This window comes from Rhinoraja longicauda, chromosome 25 (assembly GCF_053455715.1).
Source record: "Rhinoraja longicauda isolate Sanriku21f chromosome 25, sRhiLon1.1, whole genome shotgun sequence".
Lineage (NCBI taxonomy): Eukaryota > Metazoa > Chordata > Chondrichthyes > Rajiformes > Arhynchobatidae > Rhinoraja > Rhinoraja longicauda.
The window spans coordinates 9527800-9553272 of NC_135977.1; the positions used below are offsets into that span (position 1 = coordinate 9527800).

A 25473-nucleotide genomic window follows, 5' to 3' on the forward strand; every position below is an offset into this window, starting at 1 on the left:
TGAATAATGGAATGGAGGAAGAATTATGAATAGTAAATCATCGATATATCTCCAATGATGGATAACTTTTTTAATACTCCATTCATTTCTCCAATTTGGACTCCTTATTTTTATTTTATTTTTCTCTATCTTTTCCTCTCTGGAAAAAAAAAAAAAAGTATAGAAATGTATAAGATATAATAATTTATTAATATGTACTTATGCTTAATAAAAATATTTATCAAAAAAAAAAATATCTGTCCCTGCTTGTCTAGTGAACTTTCCTTTTGCCTATTTTCCTGTACCATTCTAAACACCTCTTCCTTCATACTTTCATAATAAATCTTATTTAAGTTGAGGACACTGTTTTTAGAGCAGAGGTATTATTCACCCTCAATCTTTGTGAAATTCTACCTTATTTTGACTACTACTCCCTGGAAGATCCTTAACTGCGTGATATTTTATTTATCCTACTTTATTGCACATAACCAGAAATGAAATAGTCCGTTACTCTCCACCATAACTGATGGAGCCTCTAACTGTGCTCACTTGTTTTCCCGCACTCTTTCTCTCGCTTCTCGTCTTCTTGCCCTGAAACGGAGTTGGGCTCTCCTTACACCTCGGTGCAATTTCCAACACCCCCAACATTTTGCTTCCATTCAACACATCTTTTCCTTCATTCCCTTTCCTGCATTCTGAAGGAACAGTTGGCGACAGGAGACTCTGGTTCAATTTTCTTTTTTTCATTGATATCCATTCTCTTTTTATCTAAAGCAACCCGCAGGCATTGCCACTTTCATTTCACTGCACATCGAGTATGTGTATGTGACAAATAAATTTGACTTGACTTGACTTGACTTGACTTGATTAACCATCAATTTAGTCTGTATTTGCTCCTAACATTATCTCAGATTGGGTAACCATTCCATTTGACTCTGTCTGTATCCCGATCCTATTTACAATTATAGTGAACCTCATGACCAATGCTTCATTTTCTTCCGACATATTGTTTTCTTGAGTCAAAAATGAGTTTAATAATCTCAGCAAATCAGTTTTTCCTGGATTTCCAGTATTCAGTTTCCAGATAATTCTAGAGAATTATTTCTGCTTCCTCATCTTATATTTCCTTCAGATTGGCAGTCCGGGAGCAGAGCAAGGACGCCCGTTGGCTGAGAAGAAAAGTAAGTGCTAATTACAGTTGAACAGGCAGTTTAAAAAGAGCGCCAAAAGGAAGCTAGTAGTCAATTTGAAAAGTCCGGGAGCAGAGCAAGGACGCCCGTTGGCTGAGAAGAAAAGTAAGTGCTAATTTAAGTGAGAAGTCAGGTAAATTGGACAATCAGGCAATTTAATTGGCGATATAAGCAAGACTTGCAAAAGGGTGCAGCCCAGTGAGGGAAGTGCCCAGTGAGGGAAGTGCCCAGTGAGGGAAGTGCCCAGTGAGAAAAGTGCGAGTCTTCGGCGAGGAGGCTGAGGTGAGGAGGATACAATTGTTTTAAGCCAGAGCTGGTTATAGGCACAAGGTGATGGCGCAAAAGTTGGCGCAGTGTGTTTCCTGCAGGATGTGGGAAGACAGGGACGTCGCTGGAGCTTCTGGGAGCTACACCTGCAAGAACTGTGTCCAGGTGCAACTCCTGAAGGGACGTGTGGTGGAGTTGGAGAGGCAGTTGGATGACCTCAGGGCCATCCGGGAATGCGAGAGTTTCCTCGACAGGACCTATTGTGAGGCTGTCACGCCAAGGGTCCAGGTCGAGCGAAGGTGGGAGACTGTTTCAGGGGGGAGTGGACGTGGACTACAGGAGACCCCAGTGGCTGTGCCTATTGCAAATAGGTATACCCTCTTGGGAACTGTCGGAGCAGAAGACGTTTCCAGTCCGAGTGGCGGACCTGTTGGCAAGGATACTCGACGGGAGACCGAAGTCTGGAAGAGCCGTAGTGGTCGGTGACTCCATAGTCCGAGGGACGGACAGAAGATTCTGTGGCAGCAGGAGGGACTTGAGGATGGTCTGTTGCCTCCCTGGTGCCAGGGTTCAACACATCACGGACCGGCTTCAGAAAATCCTGGTGAGGGAAGGCGATCAACCTGAAGTCGTTGTGCACGTGGGCACGAATGACGTCGGGCGGAAGAGGAAGGAGGTGCTACAGCGGGAGTTTAGAGAGTTGGGAAAAACACTGAGAAGTAGGACGTCGAAGGTGGTTATCTCTGGACTGCTACCGGTACCTCGTGCTGGTGAGGCCAGGAACAGAGAGATAGAGGGTATGAATTTATGGCTGAGGGACTGGTGCAGAGAGCAGGGATTTAGATTTCTGGACCACTGGGATCTCTTCTGGGCTAGGGGTGACTTGTACAAAAGGGACGGGTTGCATCTTAACAGCAGGGGGACAAACATTCTGGCAGGCAGGTTTGCTAGTGTGACACCTGTGGCTTTAAACTAAGTAGTGGGGGGGAGGGGTTAACAAATTGTGAATATGAAGATGAGGTAAAAGGGAATACAGGAGATATTGCAAAAGACTCTCGGAAGAATGGGAACAGAAGTTCTAGAGGGGAAAAGAAATTAAGGGCAGGGCCAATTGTGAACGATGTGAGAGGGGAGGTAAATACAGAAGTTAAAGTGTTGTACTTAAATGCGCGTAGTATAAAAAATAAAGTGGATGAGCTTGAGGCTCAGTTAGTCATGGGCAAGTATGATGTTGTAGGGATCACTGAGACATGGCTACAAGAGGACCAGGGCTGGGAACTGAATATTCAGGGGTACACAACGTATAGAAAAGACAGACTGGTAGGCAGAGGGGGTGGGGTTGCTCTGATGGTAAGGAATGATATTCATTCCCTTGCAAGGGGTGACATAGAATCAGGAGATGTTGAATCAGTATGGATAGAAATGAGAAATTGTAAGGGTAAAAAGACCCTAATGGGAGTTATCTATAGGCCCCCAAACAGTAGCCTCGACATAGGGTGCAAGTTGAATCAGGAGATAAAATTGGCGTGTCAAAAATGTAATGCTACGGTGGTTATGGGAGATTTCAACATGCAGGTAGACTGGGAAAATCAGGTTGGAAATGGACCCCAGGAAAGAGAGTTTGTAGAGTGCCTTCGAGATGGATTCTTAGAACAGCTTGTACTGGAGCCTACCAGGGAGAAGGCAATTCTGGATTTAGTGTTGTGTAATGATCCTGATCTGATAGGGGGACTAGAGGTAAAAGAGCCATTAGGAGGCAGTGATCACAACATTATAAGTTTTACTCTGCAAATGGAAAGGCAGAAGGGAAAATCAGAAGTGTCGGTATTACAGTATAGCAAAGGGGATTACAGAGGCATGAGGCAGGAGCTGGCCAAAATTGATTGGAAGGAGGCCCTAGCAGGGAAGACGGTAGAACAGCAATGGCAGGTATTCCTGGGAATAATGCAGAGGTTGCAGGATCAATTTATTCCAAAGAGGTGGAAAGACGCTAAGGGGAGTAAGAGACACCTGTGGCTGACGAGGGAAGTCAGGGACAGCATAAAAATTAAGGAGAGGAAGTATAACATAGCAAAGAAGAGTGGGAAGACAGAGGATTGGGACTCTTTTAAAGAGCAACAAAAGTTAACTAAAAAGGCAATATGGGGAGAAAAGATGAGGTACGAGGGCAAACTAGCCAATAATATAAAGGAGGATAGCAAAAGTTTTTTTAGGTACGTGAAGAGGAAAAAAATAGTCAAGGCAAATGTGGGTCCCTTGAAGACAGAAGCAGGGGAATTTATTATGGGGAACAAAGAAATGGCAGACGAGTTAAACCGTTACTTTGGATCTGTCTTCACTGAGGAAGATACACACAATCTCCCAAATGTTCTAGGGGCCGGAGAACCTAGGGTGATGGAGGAACTGAAGGAAATCCACATTAGGCAGGAAATGGTTTTGGGTAGACTGATGGGACTGAAGGCTGATAAATCCCCAGGGCCTGATGGTCTGCATCCCAGAGTACTTAAGGAGGTGGCTCTAGAAATAGTGGAAGCATTGGAGATCATTTTTCAATGTTCTATAGATTCAGGATCAGTTCCTGTGGATTGGAGGATAGCAAATGTTATCCCACTTTTTAAGAAAGGAGGGAGAGAGAAAACAGGTAATTATAGACCAGTTAGTCTGACATCAGTGGTGGGGAAGATGCTGGAGTCAATTATAAAAGACGAAATTGCTGAGCATTTGGATAGCAGTAACGGGATCATTCCGAGTCAGCATGGATTTACGAAGGGGAAATCATGCTTGACAAATCTACTGGAATTTTTTGAGGATGTAACTAGGAAAATTGACAAGGGAGAGTCAGTGGATGTGGTGTACCTCGACTTTCAGAAAGCCTTCGACAAGGTCCCACATAGGAGATTAGTGGGCAAAATTAGGGCACATGGTATTGGGGGTAGGGTACTGACATGGATAGAAAATTGGTTGACAGACAGAAAGCAAAGAGTGGGGATAAATGGGTCCCTTTCGGAATGGCAGGCAGTGACCAGTGGGGTACCGCAAGGTTCGGTGCTGGGACCCCAGCTATTTACGATATACATTAATGACTTAGACGAAGGGATTAAAAGTACCATTAGCAAATTTGCAGATGATACTAAGTTGGGGGGTAGTGTGAATTGTGAGGAAGATGCAATAAGGCTGCAGGGTGACTTGGACAGGTTGTGTGAGTGAGCGGATACATGGCAGATGCAGTTTAATGTAGATAAGTGTGAGGTTATTCACTTTGGAAGCAAGAATAGAAAGGCAGATTATTATCTGAATGGTGTCAAGTTAGGAGGAGGGGGAGTTCAACGAGATCTGGGTGTCCTAGTGCATCAGTCAATGAAAGGAAGCATGCAGGTACAGCAGGCAGTGAAGAAAGCCAATGGAATGTTGGCCTTCGTAACAAGAGGAGTTGAGTATAGGAGCAAAGAGGTCCTTCTACAGTTGTACCGGGCCCTGGTGAGACTGTGTGCAGTTTTGGTCTCCAAATTTGAGGAAGGATATTCTTGCTATGGAGGGCGTGCAGTGTAGGTTCACTAGGTTAATTCCCGGAATGGCGGGACTGTCGTATGTTGAAAGGCTGGAGCGATTGGGCTTGTATACACTGGAATTTAGAAGGATGAGGGGGGATCTTATTGAAACATATAAGATAATTAGGGGATTGGACACATTAGAGGCAGATAACATGTTCCCAATGTTGGGGGAGTCCAGAACAAGGGGCCACAGTTTAAGAATAAGGGGTAGGCCATTTAGAACGGAGATGAGGAAGAACTTTTTCAGTCAGAGGGTGGTGAAGGTGTGGAATTCTCTGCGTCAGAAGGCAGTGGAGGCCAGTTCGTTGGATGCTTTCAAGAGAGAGCTGGATAGAGCTCTTAAGGATAGCGGAGTTAGGGGGTATGGGGAGAAGGCAGGAACGGGGTACAGATTGAGAGTGATCAGCCATGATCGCATTGAATGGCGGTGCTGGCTCGAAGGGCTGAATGGCCTACTCCTGCACCTATTGTCTATTGTCTATTGTCTATTGTCTATTGTTGTTCATTTCTCCCTCTACCATTCTATTTGACCTTATTTATCACTCCATTTGTTATTTAATCTCACCTGTCTTCCAACCCATCACCAGATTTCACTGTGTGCGCTTCTTCCTTTTCCCTATTTCTCTTCATTTTAAATTTGTTTCATCTCAAAATGAAACGGTAACTCATTCTTTCTCACAGATGCGACCTGACCTGGTGTGTGGTTACAGCTTTTCCCCTTTTGTTTCATATTTCCAGCATCTGCAGCATTTTGCTTTGCATTAAGGTTATCAATTTGGCAGGAGCTTCCGAAGATTTCAAATGCCTTGTGTTATAATAGCAAGTAGATTTTGTAGTTTTGTTTAAATCAGAATCAGTCTATCAAACCGCTATGGGGTAATTTAAAAGCTCTAAACATTTCATGGCAGTATTATAAAGAAGAGCAGAGAAACTATTCCCAGTGTATGGTCAATATTTATTCCAAATCACAACAAAGGTCTTTTGGTCATTATCACCTGATCAGTTTGTGGAGCTTACCATGCACAAATTGATGGCTGATTATCACACAATACAAAAATGTTTCTGGTCTTTGATGTCAATGTTGCAGGGCTGGTTATACACGTGATTAACATGTCAAATAATTACGCCTGCAGAATAGTTAAGAGCCTACCTGCGTTGGTCATATGAACCAAAATTTTATTAACACAAAACATTTTCTTCAAACGCTGATATGATGGATCAGTGACAAAAACTTGCATTTATAGAGAATTTTTGATGTAATAAACATCCCATTAAATTTCATATTATCAAAAACATGGATATGGACATGTTTGGTACATCCTAAAGCTGAAATTCAAAGATTATATTTAAAGAGAAATTAGAGACTGGCAGAGATTTAAGGCAACTCCTGGCATATCTCTGATGGTGGAGAGAAGAAAATTACAGACCTGAATTAGAGTAGTACCGAGATCTTGAGAGTTAAAGTGCTGGAAGAAATTACAGAGTCATGGCCCAGGCCATGAAGAAATCTGAATTTTACAATTGAGGTATTGATGGTGCTAACTTTAGCACCACCATGATGCTCAATTCATGAGGCATTACCCTGTGTGTTACAAACCAGAAATAGGAAGATAAATTAAGGTTTCAGTGTCAGAAAAGAGGAAAGGTGAACAAACAATCTAGAATTTGACTGTCAGAGAATCAAGACAGTAAATGGATTCAGGTACCACCCACCCAGCCATCCACCGCACTTCCTCTCCAAGTGGAAAAACACTGCACCTGATATTTTTAGTCTCAAGTCTCCCATTTTGGCCCTATCCAGGTCTGAGTGTCCTTGCTTTCCAAGATCTGACAGAGTTAAACATGTTCATGCTAGTACCAAGAGGAAGTCCTATAGATAGCAACAATAACATTTCTGAAACTATAATGAAATTATAGTCATGTAATAAACAGTAAACTATTCTTTTGGCATGCTTTTCTTCAGAAGTTGACCTTTGTGGTTTTCGCTGTAAGAACCAGCTGAAAATCAATTACCATTCAAGATGAACAATTTCATTCCCTGAAATATGCTAAAATTAGCACACGTTCGGTGGCACAGTGGCGCAGCACCGGATTGCCTTACCGTGCCAGAGACCCGGGTTCAATCCTGACTACGGGTGTCGTCTGAAGAGAGATTGTACCTTCTTCCTATGATCGTGTGGGTTTTCTCCGGATGCTTCAGTTTCCTCCCATACTCCAAAGACATGCGTAGGTTAATTGGCTTTGGTAAAATTGTAAATTGTCCCTCGTGTGTAGGACAATGCTAGTGGACAGGGTGATTGCTGGTTGGCGCGGACTTGGTAGTCCAAAGGGTCTGCTTCCGCGCTGTATCTCTAAATTCTAAAGTAAAGTCTAATGTCATAAGGGTCTGATTATAAGATCCAGCGCATCATTTATGTTGATTCAATTTTCTACCCCAAAAATATTGTCTCTGAGGACAGAATTACAGTATGTCACTTCGTAAATAAAGTTGAGAAAATATGCTATGAGAATCATTCTATCCACTCAGGCATTGCATCCTCAAATACCACCTTCTCCAGTCTTTAGCAATTCTCATCTATCTATATCCATATCTATATACTAAAACTCTTGTTTGTTTTTTTGTTTGTTCCTCAACTACTGCCAAAACGGTACACGATAGTGCGACAATTCTAGGCCCACCTTACCCACCGTCGTCCCTTTGGTGCTAATGGAAGAAGTTTCATTGAAATCGGTGTTATATTTTTAAAGTTATTCACGTTTTAAAGTTTAAATCTATCTCCTAGAGAGGGAGAGTGGAGGGCGGGAGGGGGTAGATGGGGGAGGAGGGGTGGAGGAAGGAGGGGGGAGGGGGCTGGGGAGGGGGTGGTGGGGAAAGGGAGGGGGGAGAGAGGAGGGGGGAGAAGAGGGTAATGCACCAGTGCAGGAGAGGTTTGGGCCCAACGGGTCCACTTGGTCTAGTATATTACTAAAACTCTCATCTTGTTGGTTTGTCAGTTTGCTTGATCCTGAAATACAGCCATAATGGTACACGATAACATGACAATTTTAGACCCACCTTACTCGCCATTGTCCTGGAGTGTTATGGGGGATGTTTAATTCAAATTGGTGTTATATTTTTTAAGTTATTCACATTTTAAACTTTAAAAAACCTTGCATGCGCAGTTGGGACCTGTTGATGTGATACTTACGTAAGATGGCCGCTGGATCCGCGCATGCGCAGAACAAACGGGTCCATGCCTGCGCAGTTGGGGCCCGTTGATCTGATACTTACGTGAGATGGCCACCTGATCCGCACGTGCGCAAAAGGGTCCACGCCTGCGCAGTTGGGCCCGCTGATGTTTAGTGGGGATGGTGTGGGGAAGGAGGGGGAGGGAGGGGAAGGGGGAGCAGGAGGGGAACGGGGAGCAGGAGGGGAAGGGGGGGATGGAGGGGATGGGGGGGCGGGAGGGGAGAGGTTGGAGGGAGGGGAAGGGGGGGAGTAGGGGAGGAGAGGGTGCTGGACGAATGCAGGAGAGGTTTGGGGCCAATGAGGGGAAGGGGCCTGCTGAGTCCACGAGCTGCCGCTAACTTTAAAAGATGTGCCCCCCCCCCGCCGGGAGGACTAGCGCCCGTCCCAGTGTGCCCCGTGCCTGACCTTCCTCCCGTGGTGCAGTGGGGCGGCAGAGGGTCAAACAAGGCGGCCATCGCTGCCGTTCGCTGACGATCACTGCCATGTTGCAGGTGAGGCTTTGGGTCAACGGATCACTCTGGCTGCAGCGTGGCGGCACATGTCCGAGGTGAGTGACTCCCTCTCCCCTTCCCTTTCCCCCATCGCCGTCCACGGCCCCTGGGGACCCTCCCCACCCGGCAACAGGCTTCGTCAGTTGGAGAGGGTTGCCCATTGCAGGATCGTCAGTTGGGGGAGGGTTGCCCCAGGAGAGCCCCGCAGGAGATATTCTCTACCAGACTGAGAGGACCAGTCCACCTCAGTCTAGTAGAGAATAAAATTTAAGCCAATCTCAAAATGTTCCTTCAGACTCTCTAATGGAAACTAGTTATCACGAAGAGATTTTGATTTGGTGCAGTAACTAAAGTTAGCATTTGATTTAATGTAAGACCTTGTATGACAGGGCAGCACGGTGGCATAACGGTAGTACTACTGCTTTACAGCGCCAGAGACCCGGGTTCGATCCTGAGTACGGGTGTTTGTCTCTACGGAATTTATACGTTCTCCCCGTGACCTCCGTGGGTTTTCCCCGAGCTGTTTCCTCACACACTCCAAAGACGTACAGGTTTGTAGGTTAATTGGCTTGGTATGAGTGTAAAATTGTCCCTAGTGTGTGGAGGATACTGTTAATGTGCAGAGATCACTGGTCGGTGCAGACTCAGTGGGCCGAAGGGCCTGTTTCCGCACTGTATTCTAAATCACAATGTTAAAATAAGAAATAGTCTTCTCAGCTTACATACCAATTTCGTCAACCCTAAATACCATGTTCTCATCTCCTTTCCTCACCCCTCCTCATCTGTCTTATGGATGTGCCCTTATAGGCCAGACAATTGTACTCACCGGGCAAGCTCAAAGATTAAGATATCAAAGCCTTCAATAAATGTAATCCTTTCAAATAAGTAACAGTATTTACTTGTTCAGACATCCAGAGTAGAGCATTCCAAGTATTCACCACGTTATGAATGAAAATTCTTATCTTTCAAACAAGAATATAGATATTTTTTGACCTATTAAATGTGATCGGGACAATTTGACCCTTCTCTCCCCTTTAAAATAATGAGTATCTCAGTTAGATTAGCCCCAAGACATCTTATTAGTTATGTAAAGATCTATTTTAGATGGTATTCCCTCAGGCACGTGCCCAATTCCATTTATCAATGTTATATGTACTTTGTAACCTTCCAAGGCCAAATTGTTCTTCCTTTTCCCAGAAAAGCAGATTTTTTGAGAAGGCCATTTTTGACAGGCCTTGACTCACAAACAAAAAAAAAATTGGAACAGTAGAATCATGCACAGAATGGGAAAAATCTAAAAGCTATTGAGTGTATTTTTACAGTCAAATCTGGCGGTACCACATTATTATTAGAGTGTCCCAATCCTGTTGAATGTTTCAAAGACAGCCATTTTTCTTTTTATTAAGTTATTCCCATCTCACCTGAAAGTGCTGACTCATACCGGATATGATTCCACAAACTGAAGAACCCAAGTAGTCATTCAGTGAATATCAACAATTTGTTTGGCTTTAGGATATACCAAACCTGAAGATGACTCCCTTTATCTCTGCACAAAATGGCTAGGCCAGCTACAGGCAGGAAATCATCTACAATGATAGAACAGCAAAATAACTGCAGATGTTAGAAATCTGAAACAAAACAAAAAATACTGTAAATACTCAGCATTATCAAGTCAAGTCAGAGGTTTCATGAGTTGTGTTAGATCTGATCGTCTACTTTCTTAGCAACTTGCTCTTTCCTGGAGGGAGGCTGCCGCTAACTACTTCTGCTTGCCCTCTTTAGAGCTGCCTTTGAATTGCACCCCTTTCCATTATCCATGTCCTAGCAGCCACACTACTTGAAACCTGTACCCCCAACCTTTCTGGTTCTCTGATTAACACACCGTCTTCGCCTCTATCTCCTACGAAGCTTTTAACTATTGATTCTCTTAATTTCCAAAATCTATCAATTTAGGTCGTGAATATACTCACATCTACCGCAGCCTAAATTGGAAGTAGATCGCTCATCGATCAATACCAGGCAATTGACCATTGTTGATCTAATGGCTTGCTGTACCTGCACTTTAACATTCAGTGTAGACAATAGACAATAGGTGCAGGAGTAGGCCATTCGGCCCTTCGAGCCAGCACCACCATTCAATGTGATCATAGCTGATCATTCTCAATCAGTACCCAGTTCCTGCCTTCTCCCCATACCTCCTGAGTCTGCTATCCTTAAGAGCTCTATCTAGCTCTCTCTTGAAAGCATTCAGAGAACTGGACTCCACTGCCTTCTGAGGCAGAGAATTCCACAGATTTACAAGTTTTTCTTCATCTCTGTTCTAAATGGCCTACCTCTTATTCTTAAACTGTGGCCCCTGGTTCTGGACTCCCCCAACATTGGGAACATGTTTCCTGCCTCTAACGTGTCCAACCCCTTAATAATCTTATATGTTTCAATAAGATCCCCTCTCATCCTTCTAAATTCCAGTGTGTTCAAGCCTAGTCGCTCCAGTCTTTCAACATACGTGTCCCGCCATTCCGGGAATTAACCTAGTAAACCTATGCTGCACGCCCTCAATAGCAAGAATATCCTTCCTCAAATTTGGAGACCAAAACTGCACATAGTACTCCAGGTGCCGTCTCACTAGGGCCCTGTACAACTGTAGAAGGACCTCTTTGCTCCAAAACTCAACTCCTCTTGTTATGACGGCCAACATTCCATTGGCTTTCTTCACTGCCTGCTGTACCTGCATGCTTCCTTTCAGTGACTGATGCACTAGGACACCCAGATCCCGTTGTACGTCCCCTTTTCCTAACTTGACACCATTCAGATAATAATCTGCCTTCCTATTCTTACCACCCAAGTGGATAACCTCACACTTATCCACGTTAAACTGCATCTGCCATGCATCCGCCCACTCACACAGCCTGTCCAAGTCACCCTGCAACCTCATAGCATCTTCCTCACAGTTCACACTGCCACCCAGCTTTGTGTCATCTGCAAATTTGCTAATGATACTTTTAATCCCTTCATCCAAGACATTAATGTATATTGTAAATAGCTGGGGTCCCAGCACCGAGCCTTGCGGTACCCCACTAGTTACTGTCTGCCATTCTGAAAGGGACCCATTTATCCCCACTCTTTGCTTTTTGTCTGTCAACCAATTTTCTATCCATGTCAGTACCCTACCTCCAATACCATGTACTCTAATTTTGCACACGAATCTCCTATGTGGGACTTGTCGAAGGCTTTCTGAAAGTCAAGGTACACTACATCCACCGGCTCTCCCCGTCCATTTTCCTAGTTACATCCTCAAAAAATTCCAGAAGATTGGTCAAGCATGATTTCCCCTTCGTAAATCCATGCTGACTCGGAACGATCCTGTTACTGCTATCCAAATGCTCCGCAATTTCGTCTTTTATAATTGATTCCAGCATCTTCCCCACCACTGATGTCAGATTAACTGGTCTATAATTTCCTGTTTTCTCTCCCCCTCCTTTCTTTAAAAGTGGGATAACATTAGCTACCCTCCAATCCACAGGAACTGATCCTGAATCTATAGAACATTGGAAAATGATCACCAATGCGTCCAAGATTTCTAGAGCCACCTCCTTAAGTACCCTGGGATGCAGACCATCAGGCCCTGAGGATCAGCCTTCAGTCCCATCAGTCTCCCCAACACCATTTCCTGCCTAATGTGAATTTCCTTCAGTTCCTCCGTCACCCTAGGATCTCTGGCCACTAGAACACCTGGGAGATTGTTTGTATCTTCCTTAGTGAAGACAGATCCAAAGTACCGGTTCAACTCGTCTGCCATTTCCTTGTTTCCCGTAATAAATTCCCCTGCTTCTGTCTTCAAGGGACCCACATTTGCCTTAACTATTTTTTTCCTCTTCACATACCTAAAGAAGCTTTTACTCTCCTCGTTTATATTGTTGGCCAGCTTACCTTCATCTCATCTTTTCTCCACGTATTGCCTTTTTAGTTATTATCTGTTGCTCTTTAAGAGTCCCAATCCTCTGACTTCCCGCTCTTCTTTGCTATGTTATACTTATTCTCTTTTATTTTTATGCCTTGACTTCCCTTGTCAGCCACGGGTGCCTCTTACTCCCCTTAGAATCTTTCCTCCTCTTTGGGATGAATTGATCCTGCAACATCTGTAGAAGGAACTGCAGATGTTGCTTTATACCAAAAATAGACACTAAATGCTGGAGCTACTCAATGGGTCAGGCAACATCTCTGGAAAAATGGAGGTGACGTTTTGGGTCAGAACCCTTGTTCAGCTGAAGAGGGTTTCTGACCCGAAATGTCTCCTATTCCTTTCCTTCAGAGATGCTGCTTGTCCTGCTGAGTTACTCCAGCATTTTGTGTCTCTTTAACTTTCAGTGTTTCGTGTACAACGATACCAAGGCATCTCTCAACACCAATGCTCATACTGTAGCGACCATAGAGAATGGTCCGGGTCGTCGAACCCTCAGATTGGCCAGCAAGGTCACGTGTGAGCGCGACCGTAGGGATTGGTCCAGAAAGCGAATTCGCTGATTGGCCAGCGTTGTCATGTGCGCTTTTGGCGCCCGAAATGTTCAGTTCGGAGAAGTCTTCGAAGAAGACAGTGAGTTTTTGATGGTTGTCCTTTACCTTGTTGTTTAACCTTTGTATTCGAATATTGCTGCCGCAATAAACTTCTTCTACAACCAACAAGTTTCCGGACTCGCCATATTGGTGACCCCGACGTGATCTGGACGATCACCGACTATGCAGGAACACGACGCCTCGTTGTTGGATGCCGCGCCTGGCACACCGGAGTTAAGCGCAGTAAGCGTTCACCTTCCGTTGTTTTGGACACATCAACCGCAATCTTGGTTTGTCCACACCGAAGCCCAATTTCATATAAAGAACATATCGGCCGACTCGACGAAGTATTACTATCTCGTCAGCGCTCTATCACCGGAGACGACCACACGCCTCATGCGGTTCATCGTTAATCCGCCTGCGGAAAGCAAGTACGAGGCAATGAAGAAATTGTTACTGCGAACCTTCGGGTTTAATAGGCATGATCGCGCTGAAAAACTTCTGCACCTACCGGACCTCGGAGATCGACGGCCGTCCGTTCTCATGGCCGAGATGATGATGCTAGCCGGTGAGCATACGGATTGCCTCATGTTCGAACAGGCATTCCGAGAGAAGCTTCCAGAGGATGTCCGACTGCTGCTCACGGATTGTTCTTTTAAGGACCCCGAAGCATATGCAGAGAAAGCGGACGCGCTCATAGCGGCTAAATCGAAGGCAAGCGGTTCGATCAACAAGGTCTCGACATCGGTGACCACGCCACAGCGACATCAAGATGGCGCCGCGTCTCCCGCCAGTTCTCCGAAAGCCCGCCAAAAAGATCCGCACAAGCGCGGCTGGTGCTATTATCACCTACGATGGGGTAGAGAATCCCGCAACTGCCGCTCACCTTGTACCTTCGCGGGAAATGCCTCGGCCGATCGTACATAGGGGCAGTTGCGATTGGCCAGAACCGACGCCTCTACGTCCACGATCGATTCACGGACACAGAATTTTTGGTGGACACGGGAGCCATCGTCAGTATAGTGCCGCCGACCGACCTCGAAACCAGAATGGGTAAGACAGGTCCCACCCTCATCGCGGTTAATGGCAGCCCCATTCGCACTTTCGGTATACGGAAGATGTCCCTTGTGTTAGGCCTCCGCACGTACGAATGGCCATTCATCATAGCAGACGTCAGACAAGCGATCTTAGGCGCAGATTTTCTCTGGGCTTTTTCACTGGTCCCTAATGTCCGCGGTAACGACCTCCGACCCTCCGCCAGCGAGGAGCCCGTCGCTCCGACAATCGCCTCCCCGCCCAGCCCTACTGTCCAGGCCGTCGTCGCGGCCCCTGACTCGTATGCTGAGATCCTGGCGGAGTTTCCAGAGCTGCTCATCCAACGTTATGACACGCCTTCGGCCAAGCACGGCGTGGTCCATCACATCCGCACCGAGGGCCCTCCCGTTTTCGCTCGGGCCAGGAGACTACCGCCAGACAAACTGGTGGTGGCACGGGCGGAATTTAGGAAGATGGAGGAAATGGGCATTGTCCGTTAGTCCGACAGCCCGTGGGCCTCGCCGTTGCATATGGTCTCCAAGGCATCTGGGGGGTGGAGACCATGTGGCGATTATCGGCGTCTCAATGCTGTCACCACGGCTGATCGCTACCCCATACCGCACCTACAGGACTTTTCGTCTGGGCTGGAAGGAGCGGTGGTGTTCTCCAAAATCGATTTGGTGCGAGGATACCACCAGATTCCGGTGCGGCCGGAGGACATACAGAAAACTGCCACGATTACTCCGTTCGGGTTGTTCGAATGGTTGCGTATGCCTTTCGGTTTAAAGAACGCGGCACAGGCTTTCCAACGACTGATGGACCGTGTGGGTCGGGGTTTACCCTTTTTGTTTATTTATTTAGACGACATCCTGGTCGCCAGCCCCTCAGTGCAGGAACACCAGGTCCACTTGCGGACTGTGTTCCAGCGGCTCCAAGACCACGGGCTCATTATCCAACCCTCCAAGTGTCAATTCGGCCTCCCTTCTCTTGATTTTTTAGGGCACAGAATTACCCCTGCCGGCGCCTCCCCTTTGCCCGAGAAGGTGGAGGCTATCCGGGCATTTCCCAGGCCCACCACAGTAAAAGGACTACAGGAGTTCGTAGGTATGGTTAACTTCTACCATAGGTTCGTTCCGGCAGCTGCGCGGGTCATGCGCCCGCTCTTCCAGTGCCTTGCGGGAAAACCGGTAGAGTTGATATGGTCCCCGGCCGCAGAGTCGGCTTTTACAGCAGCTAAGGCAGCTTTGGCAGACGCCACCATGTTGGTCCACCCGAGCCCCTCCGCCCCCACGGCCCTGACGGTTGACGCCTCTGACGTGGCGGTGGGCGGGGTCTTGGAGCAGCAGGTCGGTGGCCGTTGGCAGCCCTTGGCGTTTTTCAGCCGGCAACTAAATTCGGCTGAGCTGAAGTATAGCGCATTTGACCGAGAGCTTCTGGCCCTCTATTTAGCTGTTCGTCATTTCAGGTACTTCCTTGAGGGCCGCCCATTTGTGGCCTTTACGGACCACAAACCATTAACATTTGCATTTTTCAAATTGTCTGACCCATGGTCGGCCCGCCAGCAGCGGCACCTGACTGCTATCTCCGAATTTACCACCGATGTCCGTCATGTCGCGGGTAAGCTTAATGCCGTTGCTGACGCCCTGTCTAGACCTGCTTTTTCCCCTATTTCGGCGGTGGACTGCGAGGTGGATCCCCAGGAGCTTGCGGAGGCACAGCTTCTAGCGGATACCGCCTCAGCATACCAGTCCACCACTTCGGGATTGAAGTTGGCTCAGGTAGCCTGCGGGTCGGAAGGCACAAAAGTCTGGTGTGATGTTTCCCTTCCCCGTCCCAGGCCGGTAGTACCGCCCTCCCTTCAGCGCCGGGTTTTTGACGCCATTCACGGGCTGGCGCACCCGTCCATCCGCTCCACCTCTGCTTTAGTAGCAGCTCGGTTTGTCTGGCATGGCCTACGGAAACAGGTAGCGGGTTAGGCACGTTCCTGCGTTCCCTGTCAGACCGCTAAAGTCCAGCGCCATGTCCAGCTCCCCGTACAGGAGTTCGAGGTCCCAGCAGTTCGTTTTTTCCACATCCACGTGGATTTAGTCGGGCCTTTGCCTTCCTCCCGGGGCTACACCCACCTCCTCACGGTGGTGGATCGGTTCACCCGGTGGCCAGAGGCTTTCCCATTGTCTGATATCTCGGCAGCCTCTTGTGCCAGGACTTTGGCCCTCCATTGGGTAGCACGTTTCGGGGTCCTGGCAGTTATTACCACTGACAGGGGGCCGCAGTTCACTTCGTCCCTCTGGGCCGCGCTCGCATAACTGTACGGTTCCAAGTTACAACCCACTACTGCATACCACCCCCAGGCAAATGGACTTGTAGAAAGGTTCCACCGTCAACTTAAGGCGTCCCTCAGTGCAAGGCTTGAAGGCCCGGACTGGGTAGACCAACTCCCCTGGGTTCTTCTGGGCATCCGGACTGCTCCTAAGCAAGATCTCGGTGCGTCGTCCGCGGAGCTAGTATATGGCTCGCCACTTCGAGTACCCGGGAATTTGTTTCCGGACCCCTCAGACCAGCTGCCTCCAGTCCCATCAGTCTTAGCATCTCTCCGGGCACGGGTGGGTTCCCTGGCTCCAGTTCCGACTTCACGTCATGGGTGTCCCATGGTACATGAACCGCCTTCCCTGAAGGACTGTGAGTTTGTGTTTCTGCGAAAAGATTCCCATCGTGCCCCGTTGCAGAGGGTCTATCAAGGGCCGTTCCGGGTTTTGCGTAAGGGAACGGCTACCTTCACCTTAGACATGTGCGGCAGGAGTGAGCTCGTCTCGGTGTCCCGGCTTAAACCTGCACACTTGGATCCGGATCAACCAGTCCTGGTCGACCAAACCCCTAGGAGAGGCCGGCCTCCGTCAGTTCCGCTCAGTCCAGGACCCCCCGTTCCGGCAGTTCCTCCAAGTCCGGAATCCCCTGCTCCTGTGGTTCAGGCTGCCCCTCTCCTTACTCGTTATGGTCGCGAAATCCGGCTCCCTGCTAGGTTCCGTACCTCGGGTTCTGGGGGGGGTCATGTAGCGACCATAGAGAATGGTCCGGGTCGTCGAACCCTCAGATTGGCCAGCAAGGTCACGTGTGAGCGCGACCGTAGGGATTGGTCCAGAGAGCGACATCGCTGATTGGCCAGCGTTGTCATGTGCGCTTTTGGCGCCCGAAATGTTCAGTTCGGAGAAGTCTTCGAAGAAGACAGTGAGTTTTTGATGGTTGTCCTTTACCTTGTTGTTTAACCTTTGTATTCGAATATTGCTGCCGCAATAAACTTCTTCTACAACCAACAAGTTTCCGGACTCGCCATAATACCATTTTAAATGAAAGGCATCAGAGGAGATATAGAGTGTGATGTATCTCAAAGTCCCTCAAACAGCTATCATAACACCCTTACAGGTTGGCACCTACTAGGTAAGGCATCCTGCTGCTCAAACTCTCACACTCTCTCACACATACATTCATTCTTAATACAAATTATTTTTTTCCAAAAAATATATTTTATTTCTGAACTATACAATTAAACAATCCAGGACATTCATCTGTCATCAACTGTCTCAAGCATATAATTACCTCACAATGTGTACACTGCCAACAATTTTTCATTCACAAACATTGCATTAGTGAAAGGTTACAGAGGTTATTGACCTTTGAACTATGTTTAATTGGATTTTATCTTGTTCCTGGGAACAGCCCATGTTGCACAGATGCTCAGAATGAACATGAACAATTGTTGCATTCCTAATGGGCAGCTCCTTGCATGGTTAAACCAGGATGTTTTTGGTAGATCAAAGCATAACATTTTCTGAGTTAATGATCTTGCAGCAGCCGTCAACATTTATCTCAGTACATGTTCCTGGGAACAGGCTATGTTACACAGATGCTCAAAATGAACATCAACAATCGTTGCAGTCCTTGTCAGATCTTGTTGGCAGAATGCACACTGCAGAAGGGGGTGACTGACGGTCTTATTTGCACTGTGACCACTACAACAGCAGCAGTCTCATTGTGCATGTGGGTTCTGACGGAAAGGGCCTTTTTACACTAGCCAACAAACCAGTCTCCATGTGTGATTGAGGCATTCTGTCAAATGATTTTGATATTCGCTTATAGTCATAGAATGATACAGTGTGGAAACAAGCCCTTCGGCCCAACTTGCCCACACCGGCAAACATGTCCCAGCTACACTAATCCCACGAGCCTGCGTTTGATCTATATCCCTCCAAATCTGTCCTCTCCATGTATCTGTCTGGTTCTTAAATGTTGGATAGCTTGAGGAAACAGGATCCACTGTCTCCTTTCCCCAAAGACGAAATCCATTTACTTTCAGCAGTGAATATAGTCATACTTGAGTGGTATTTGCACCTCCTGAACAGGAGGTAATGATACCACTCATGCTCTGATGACAATTCACCAATGAATGTATGATGCAGTATCACCATCCTTAAAACCACAGAATTGACAATTCTCAGCCGAATAAAGCTGGTTTTACAACTGAAGCTGCAGAAATCCAGCAATAATTGTTCCTCTCTCTGTTATCTTATTAACTATCAAGCTACTGAATAACAATTCTCATATCAACCTTCCAGGTAATAGTGTCCGAAAGGCAACATCACAGATTTCCTTGTTAGCTAAACAGGTTGGAAATATGTGGACAGAGAAGCTTGTGTGGTGTGTTAATAGCCTAGATTTGTAATCAGATTCCCCTTAATAGCTTCAAACCACACCCATTTCTGAATTTTATTTCCAGCATTTAGCAACAATGTGCCTGCTGTGATGTTACGTCCCCACATACTTTCCTGTTGTGTGTCAGATCATAAGTTGCAGTTCACATTCCCTGCACTTGTGACATTTTATTCCACCTGTTCAACTTACAATGTAATGATAGACTTTCAAGAGCGTTTTATTGTCATATGATCCAGATAGAACAATGAAATTCTTACTTGCAGAAGGACAATAGAATATGTAAACATAGTACACTGTTGTGGAGGTCCACGCGTTGTGTAAACACTCCGTTTAATAAATAACCGAATACAGCTCCGTCGCTCACGCGCGCATGCCCGAGTTCAGATTCTAACTGCAATTGCTTTGTTCCCCGTCCACACACGATGGCCCGCCCCCCCGACCCCGTGATTGGTCGGCCCAGGTCACGTCCAGTCCATGCGAGAGTTCAAGCCCGACAAGCGATGGCTCGAAACCAAAATGACTCAGCCCGCCACACTGTTAACAATAAACGAGAAAAAACGGTCAGTGAGTATACATACCCATATTCACATATACATATACAGTATAGTGAATGTTTATTTTGCTGGAGGTGGTCCACTGAGTTCTTGAATTGACTTGATAAGTTAACCACATTTTGAAATTAAGATCATGCTTCAAGAGTAAAAAACAAGGACTGACACTCACTCAAACAGCTAATTTTCACAAATTTCAATACTGTAATAATTACACAGAATTGACTCCACTTGCAGTAGGCATGAGTTGATGTATGAACTCGGGGGGGGAAACATCAACATTTGCTAGGATATCAATGGGCAGCAAGGCAGGGTACTCCAATATGTCTCAGCAGATAGAGCAGATTGTTGCTAGCTGAAATTCTGTAGAAAAGTGTATTTGGAAGCATTAGAAAAAAAACAATAGAGACACAATGGATCTTGACATGAAGGACAGAATAAAAGTAATGCAAAAGAAAGAAACAAATGGAAACTTTAATCAGAATGTTGTGGTATGACCCAAATACAATTATACTTAAAAGTTGTGATCAAGGTAAATAGTATTGGATTGTTCTTTTATTGATTGACAAGATAGCTTTGGAGACTAGAACATTGTAAAGGAAAAAAAATCACAAAAGGGGTTGATGAATACATGAAACAGTATTTTACCAATATTCTGGGAATTATACTTGAGGCTCCACAAATCAGCTGTCAAATATCAGATAACAAAAAAACGCTGAAGGGCAATTGGACGATAGGAAAAGAGGGAAAGATAAGTGCTTTATCTTGATTGAAAGAACTGGCACAGTTTTCACGGGTTGAATTGCTTATTTCTATAATGAATTTTAGGATTCTATTCAAATAACACACTTTTAAAATAAACTCTTCAATGAACAGTTATTGAAGCATACAAAGGATGATTAGAGAAATTATGCAGCAGAGGTTTCCAAAATGGCAATTAAACAACTCCAATTTACCCTGAAGTTTTTAGCTTTGGGAGCACACCAAAGCCATATAGTTTGGTAAAACATAGATTTGGAATTAGAAGAACCTATTCTACTCTTTCTCCATGATGGTACTCATCATGGATTAAAGTAGTGAAGGCCTCTGTAGTGAAAGCAAATTGGCTAGTAATTTTAACTCCTCTTCATAAACAGCAAAGTTATTTGCAACAATCCCTGGAAATAAAAAGATAAAATAAGTTTCAGCTGATTATCATCCATTTCAGTTCCCATAAATGGAACGATAAAGCTTTTTCCAGAAATATTATATGCACTCTCTAAAACAAACAAATCATGGTAATAGACATTTAGCTGTAAAAGTGCACTGTTAAACTATTGTTTTTTAAAAAGCAGATGCGTTACAATTGCACAAAGTGAATCCTTCCAAATAATTAAGTTCCAACAATCAATTATGGGATTGTCATGATTCATTCTACCAAATAAACAAACGGTTGGGAAAAGAATGTAATCTCACTCAAATGCTCTGCAAATTAAAATGTATACTATTCAGAGACACAAGAGACTGCAGATGCTGCAATCTTGAACAGAAATTAAAGTGCCAGAGGAAGTCAGTGGGTCAGAGAGCATTGAGAGAAATAGGCAGACGTGTTTTGGGGCAGGACCAGTCTTTGTGTGTACTGTCGTAGATCCTCATCAAAAATGCTATCTGGTTGACGAGCTCCTCCAGCAGTTTGTTTTTTACCAACACTATTCACAGTTGCTTAGTAAATCTCTGCTGTCAAGGAATCACAGACCACTTGATTCAGAAATGTAATTATTGGCATTGTCTAACATTGATATTTCTATCCCATCTGGATATAAATCAAATGTCTAAACTTTGTTTATAATGTTCCTATGCAACCAAGGGTTGGAGGGGAGGGGCAGAAAAAAGAATCATTCTTAACGAAGAAACCAAATAACCATACCTTATTTTAAATATACATAATAAATTTGCAAACTAGGTTTAGTCATTTTGCTATTGCAAATTCAGTTGAAGTGCATTAAACAGAAGCCTACACCAGCCCCATATTCACATTGTAATTTTCCCAGTTTGTTTGTCAAGTAGCAGAGAAAGGACCGAGACTTGATTTGACATCCCAGCCACACTGGCATTTTTGCAGGCCGCAACAGAGCGCTATTCGCAGTAATATTATATCCAACCCATATAATATAATGTGCAAGCCAAATTCAGTTTTTGTTTAGGAGCAAGTACTCACCTTCTTGATGTAAGCCGCTATGTCTTTCTCTATATTGTACTTCTCTGGTGCCTGAGTACCACACTCCACAGCCTCCTGCTGCATCTCTTCTGGCATGTCAGCATTCTTAATGACAACTTTACTTTCAGACATTTTTGTACTGACAGAAGAAAAATAAAACATGTTAAGACATTGAGAATTGAACTGTTCAATAATAAGTGAGAAATTATTCAAAGCACTACAATACAAATAGTTCATATTGCAAGAAAAAGTCACCAGAAAACTGGAACTTATTCAGAACAATCAAATTTCTCCAAAAAATGCTATCCCCAAAGTTTCAAAGCCACAAATGACTGCAATCCTTATCCACCACACAGAATTCATTCGGTTCACATATTTGAACAAGTTATACATTTTAAATTCAAATTTAGGAAATCATTTTGCCCTCTCCTGACTGATACTTAATAATTCTCCTAAAGAGTTCACCGTTAAATGTATTTTAATTTAGAATTATGCTTATTACAATTTTATTTTTCAGTACTACAGAATTATTGAACTATTCTATTGCAATTCTGGCACAAGAGCTCAAGGTACTGCATATTATGCAAGGTTGGGAAAAGAAATAAAAGGATTGGGAGGGTGAGCTGTAGAGGAAAACAAGAGAAAATAAACGAGGCATGTAGGGGGAAATCTAAGTCGAGATTGTTTTCTTCCTTGATTCAGCTCGACCGCGAAAGCCAGTGAGTATCTGCAATTCCAGACATTACATCAATTCATCGCTTCCTTTCTCCCCCACCTGAAGGATCAGATATCTCCAGCCCAAACCCCAAAGCCTTTAAAACTAATGTTCAAAAAGGGCTGCAGATGCTGAAATTTTGAAAAGAGAACACAGTGGCAGAGTTAATGCAGCAGGTAGAAGACCTTTGGCCAGTTGCGATGCATCCCACAGACACTGCCTGACCTGGAGAGTTTCCAGCATTTTCTGAAACGAAACTGGGTCATTGATGGTAGGAGCAAGAGAACAGAACACATTCATGCAACTACCTTCCTCACCTCCCCACGCCCCTTCCCCCCCCCCACGCCACCCCTTGGCTCCTTACCCCACTGTGCGCCTCAACTTCCTTTCTTCCCCCACCTTTTATTCTTCCCCCTCCACTCCCTCTCACCTTCCTTTCTCCCCTCCCTCTATCGCACCTCTCCCCTTTCCATATCCTTCCTCTCCTTCCATACTCTTCTCTCCCCCACTTTCTATACCCTTCCTCTCCCCCCTCACCCTTCTCTCTCTCCATCCATCCACGCACCCACCTCTCTCCAACCCCCACCCACCCTTCTCTCTCCCACCCACACGCCCACCCTCTGCCCTATCCACACCTCCCCACCCCTTTACCTATCCTTTCTCTCACCTCCCCTTCTCTCTCCCCTTTCTACACTGATGAGAGAAAACATTATGACCACCTGCCTTATCTGCTGTTGGTCCTCCGTGTGCACTCTGACCGGTCTGCGGCTACGCAGCCCCATACTCAACAGGGTGCGATGCACTGTGTGTTGTGACACATTCCTCCCGTGACCACCATTAAATTTTTCTGTGACTTGTGCCACGGTAGACCTTCTGTCAGTTCGGACCAGACGGGATAGCCTTCGTTGTCCTCGTGCATCGATGAGCCTTGGGCGCCCAACACCCTGTCGCCGGTTTGTGGTTTGTCCCTCCTCGGACCACTGTCGGTAGGTACTCACCACTGCTGACCGGGAGCACCCCACAAGCCTTGCCGTTTTAGAGATGCTCTGACCCAGTCGTCTGGCCATAACAATTTGGCCCTTGGCAAAGTCGCTCAGGTCTTTACTCCTGCCCATTTCTCCTGTATCCAACACATCAACATCAAGAACTGACTGTTATAGACAATAGGTGCAGGAGGCGGCCATTCGGCCCTTCAAGCCAGCACCACCATTCAATGTGATCATGGCTGATCATTCTCAATCAGTACCCTGTTCGTGCCTTCTCCCCATACCCCCTGACTCCGCTATCCTTAAGAGCTCTATCCAGCTCTCTCTTGAATGCATTCAGAGAATTGGCCTCCACTGCCTTCTGAGGCAGAGAATTCCACAGATTTACAACTCTCTGACTGAAAAAGTTTTTCCTCATCTCAGTTCTAAATGGCCTACCCCTTATTCTTAAACTGTGGCCCCTTGTTCTGGACTCCCCCAACATTGGGAACATGTTTCCTGCCTCTAACGTGTCCAACCCCTTAATAATCTTATACGTTTCGATAAGATCTCCTCTCATCCTTCTAAATTCCAGTGTATACAAGCCTAGTCGCTCCAGTCTTTCAACATATGATAGTCCCGCCATTCCGGAAATTAACCTAGTAAACCTACGCTGCACGCCCTCAATAGCAAGAATATCCTTCCTCAAATTTGGAGACCAAAACTGCACACACACAGTACCCCAGGTGCGGTCTCACTCGGGCCCTGTACAACTGCAGAAGGACCTCTTTGCTCCTATACTCAACTCCTCTTGTTATGAAAGCCAACATTCCATTGGCTTTCTTCACTGCCTGCTGTACCTGCATGCTTCCTTTCAGTGACTGATGCACAAGGACACCCAGATCTCCTTGTACGTCCCCTGTTCCTAACTTGACACCATTCAGATAATACTCTGCCTTCCTATTCTTACCACCAAAGTGGATAACCTCACACTTATCCACATTAAACGGCACTTGCTGCCTTATATATCCCACCCATTGACAGGTGCCATTGCTACAAGATAATCAATTTTATTCACGTCACCTATCAGTGGTCGTAATGTTTTGGCTCATCGATGTTTGTCCTTCCTCTCACCCTTTTCTGCCCCTTCTCCAATCTCTCACCCTCCTCACTACCTTTCCCTTCACCACCTTCTCCTGTCTCCGCCCCACCTTTCTCTCTCCCCCCATCTCTCCCGTCCCCCACCTTTCTCTCCTCCCCCACCTTTCTCTCCCCTCCCCCTCCCCCCACCCCTCCCCCACCCCAACCCCACCCCCACCCCCTCCCAAACAACGAACAGCAAATGCTGCGACCGGCGCCCTCCCATCCCACAACCATTATATTCTCCTTCCACGCGGTAAACAAGTGACTGGATTGCCAATAAAGAGGGCGCTTATTTTCATTTATTTTCTTTCTCTCACTCACTCTCTCACCCACCGGTTCCTCTCGCCGCCACTGAAGCGCAGAACCATCAACCAAAACCAGTAACCATGTAAGCAGAGCACCGAACCACCACAGCCGAATATCGGCACCGTCACACAGCGCCGCGCCCCGCCCCCTCCCCGGACAGCCCCGCCCCTCCCCAGACCCCGCCCCATTGGCCGCACGCAGCCCGCCCCGGCCTCCCATTGGCCGGTCCCGCCAAACCTCCTGTCGCTCTTTACCCCCGCATATTATTTCGACCCGGCATGCAACGCGACGGCGGCGGGAGGCGCGTCCTAGCAACCGGCGGTTGTCGTCGTCCAGCCGGGAGCTGCAGTCGTCTTGGCGCCGGCCATGCGGTCAGTCCTTCAGCCATCCCTCGTTGTAAGGAGTATAAGAAAATAACTGCAGATGCTGGTACAAATCGAAGGTATTCATTTACAAAATGCTGGAGTAACTCAGCAGGTCAGGCAGCATCTCAGGAGAGAAGGAATGGGTGAGATGCTGCCTGACCTGCTGAGTTACTCCAGCATTTTGTGAATAAATCTCGTTGTAAGGAGGATCACAAGTGATAGCAGTAG

At 46.1% G+C, this 25473-nt stretch overlaps 1 protein-coding gene across 4 annotated transcripts; it reads right to left on the reverse strand.

Moving 5' to 3' along the window:
* Positions 1-17864: 17864 nt before the first annotated feature.
* LOC144605685 (uncharacterized) lies at positions 17865-25021 on the reverse strand. 4 transcript variants are annotated; one of them, XM_078421179.1, is made up of 4 exons: positions 24908-25021; positions 23190-23586; positions 21752-21890; positions 17865-19537 (listed from the first exon to the last, which is right to left on the reverse strand). In XM_078421179.1, exons 2-4 carry the CDS (start codon positions 23579-23581, stop codon positions 19391-19393), a joined length of 678 nt encoding a protein of 225 aa, XP_078277305.1. In that variant the 5' UTR covers positions 23582-23586; positions 24908-25021; the 3' UTR covers positions 17865-19390. The 4 variants fall into 4 exon arrangements, with proteins under 4 accessions (XP_078277305.1, XP_078277304.1, XP_078277307.1 ...); XM_078421178.1 differs by having other exon boundaries at positions 24896-25021; XM_078421181.1 differs by lacking the exon at positions 23190-23586.
* Between the last annotated feature and the right edge of the window lie 452 nt (positions 25022-25473).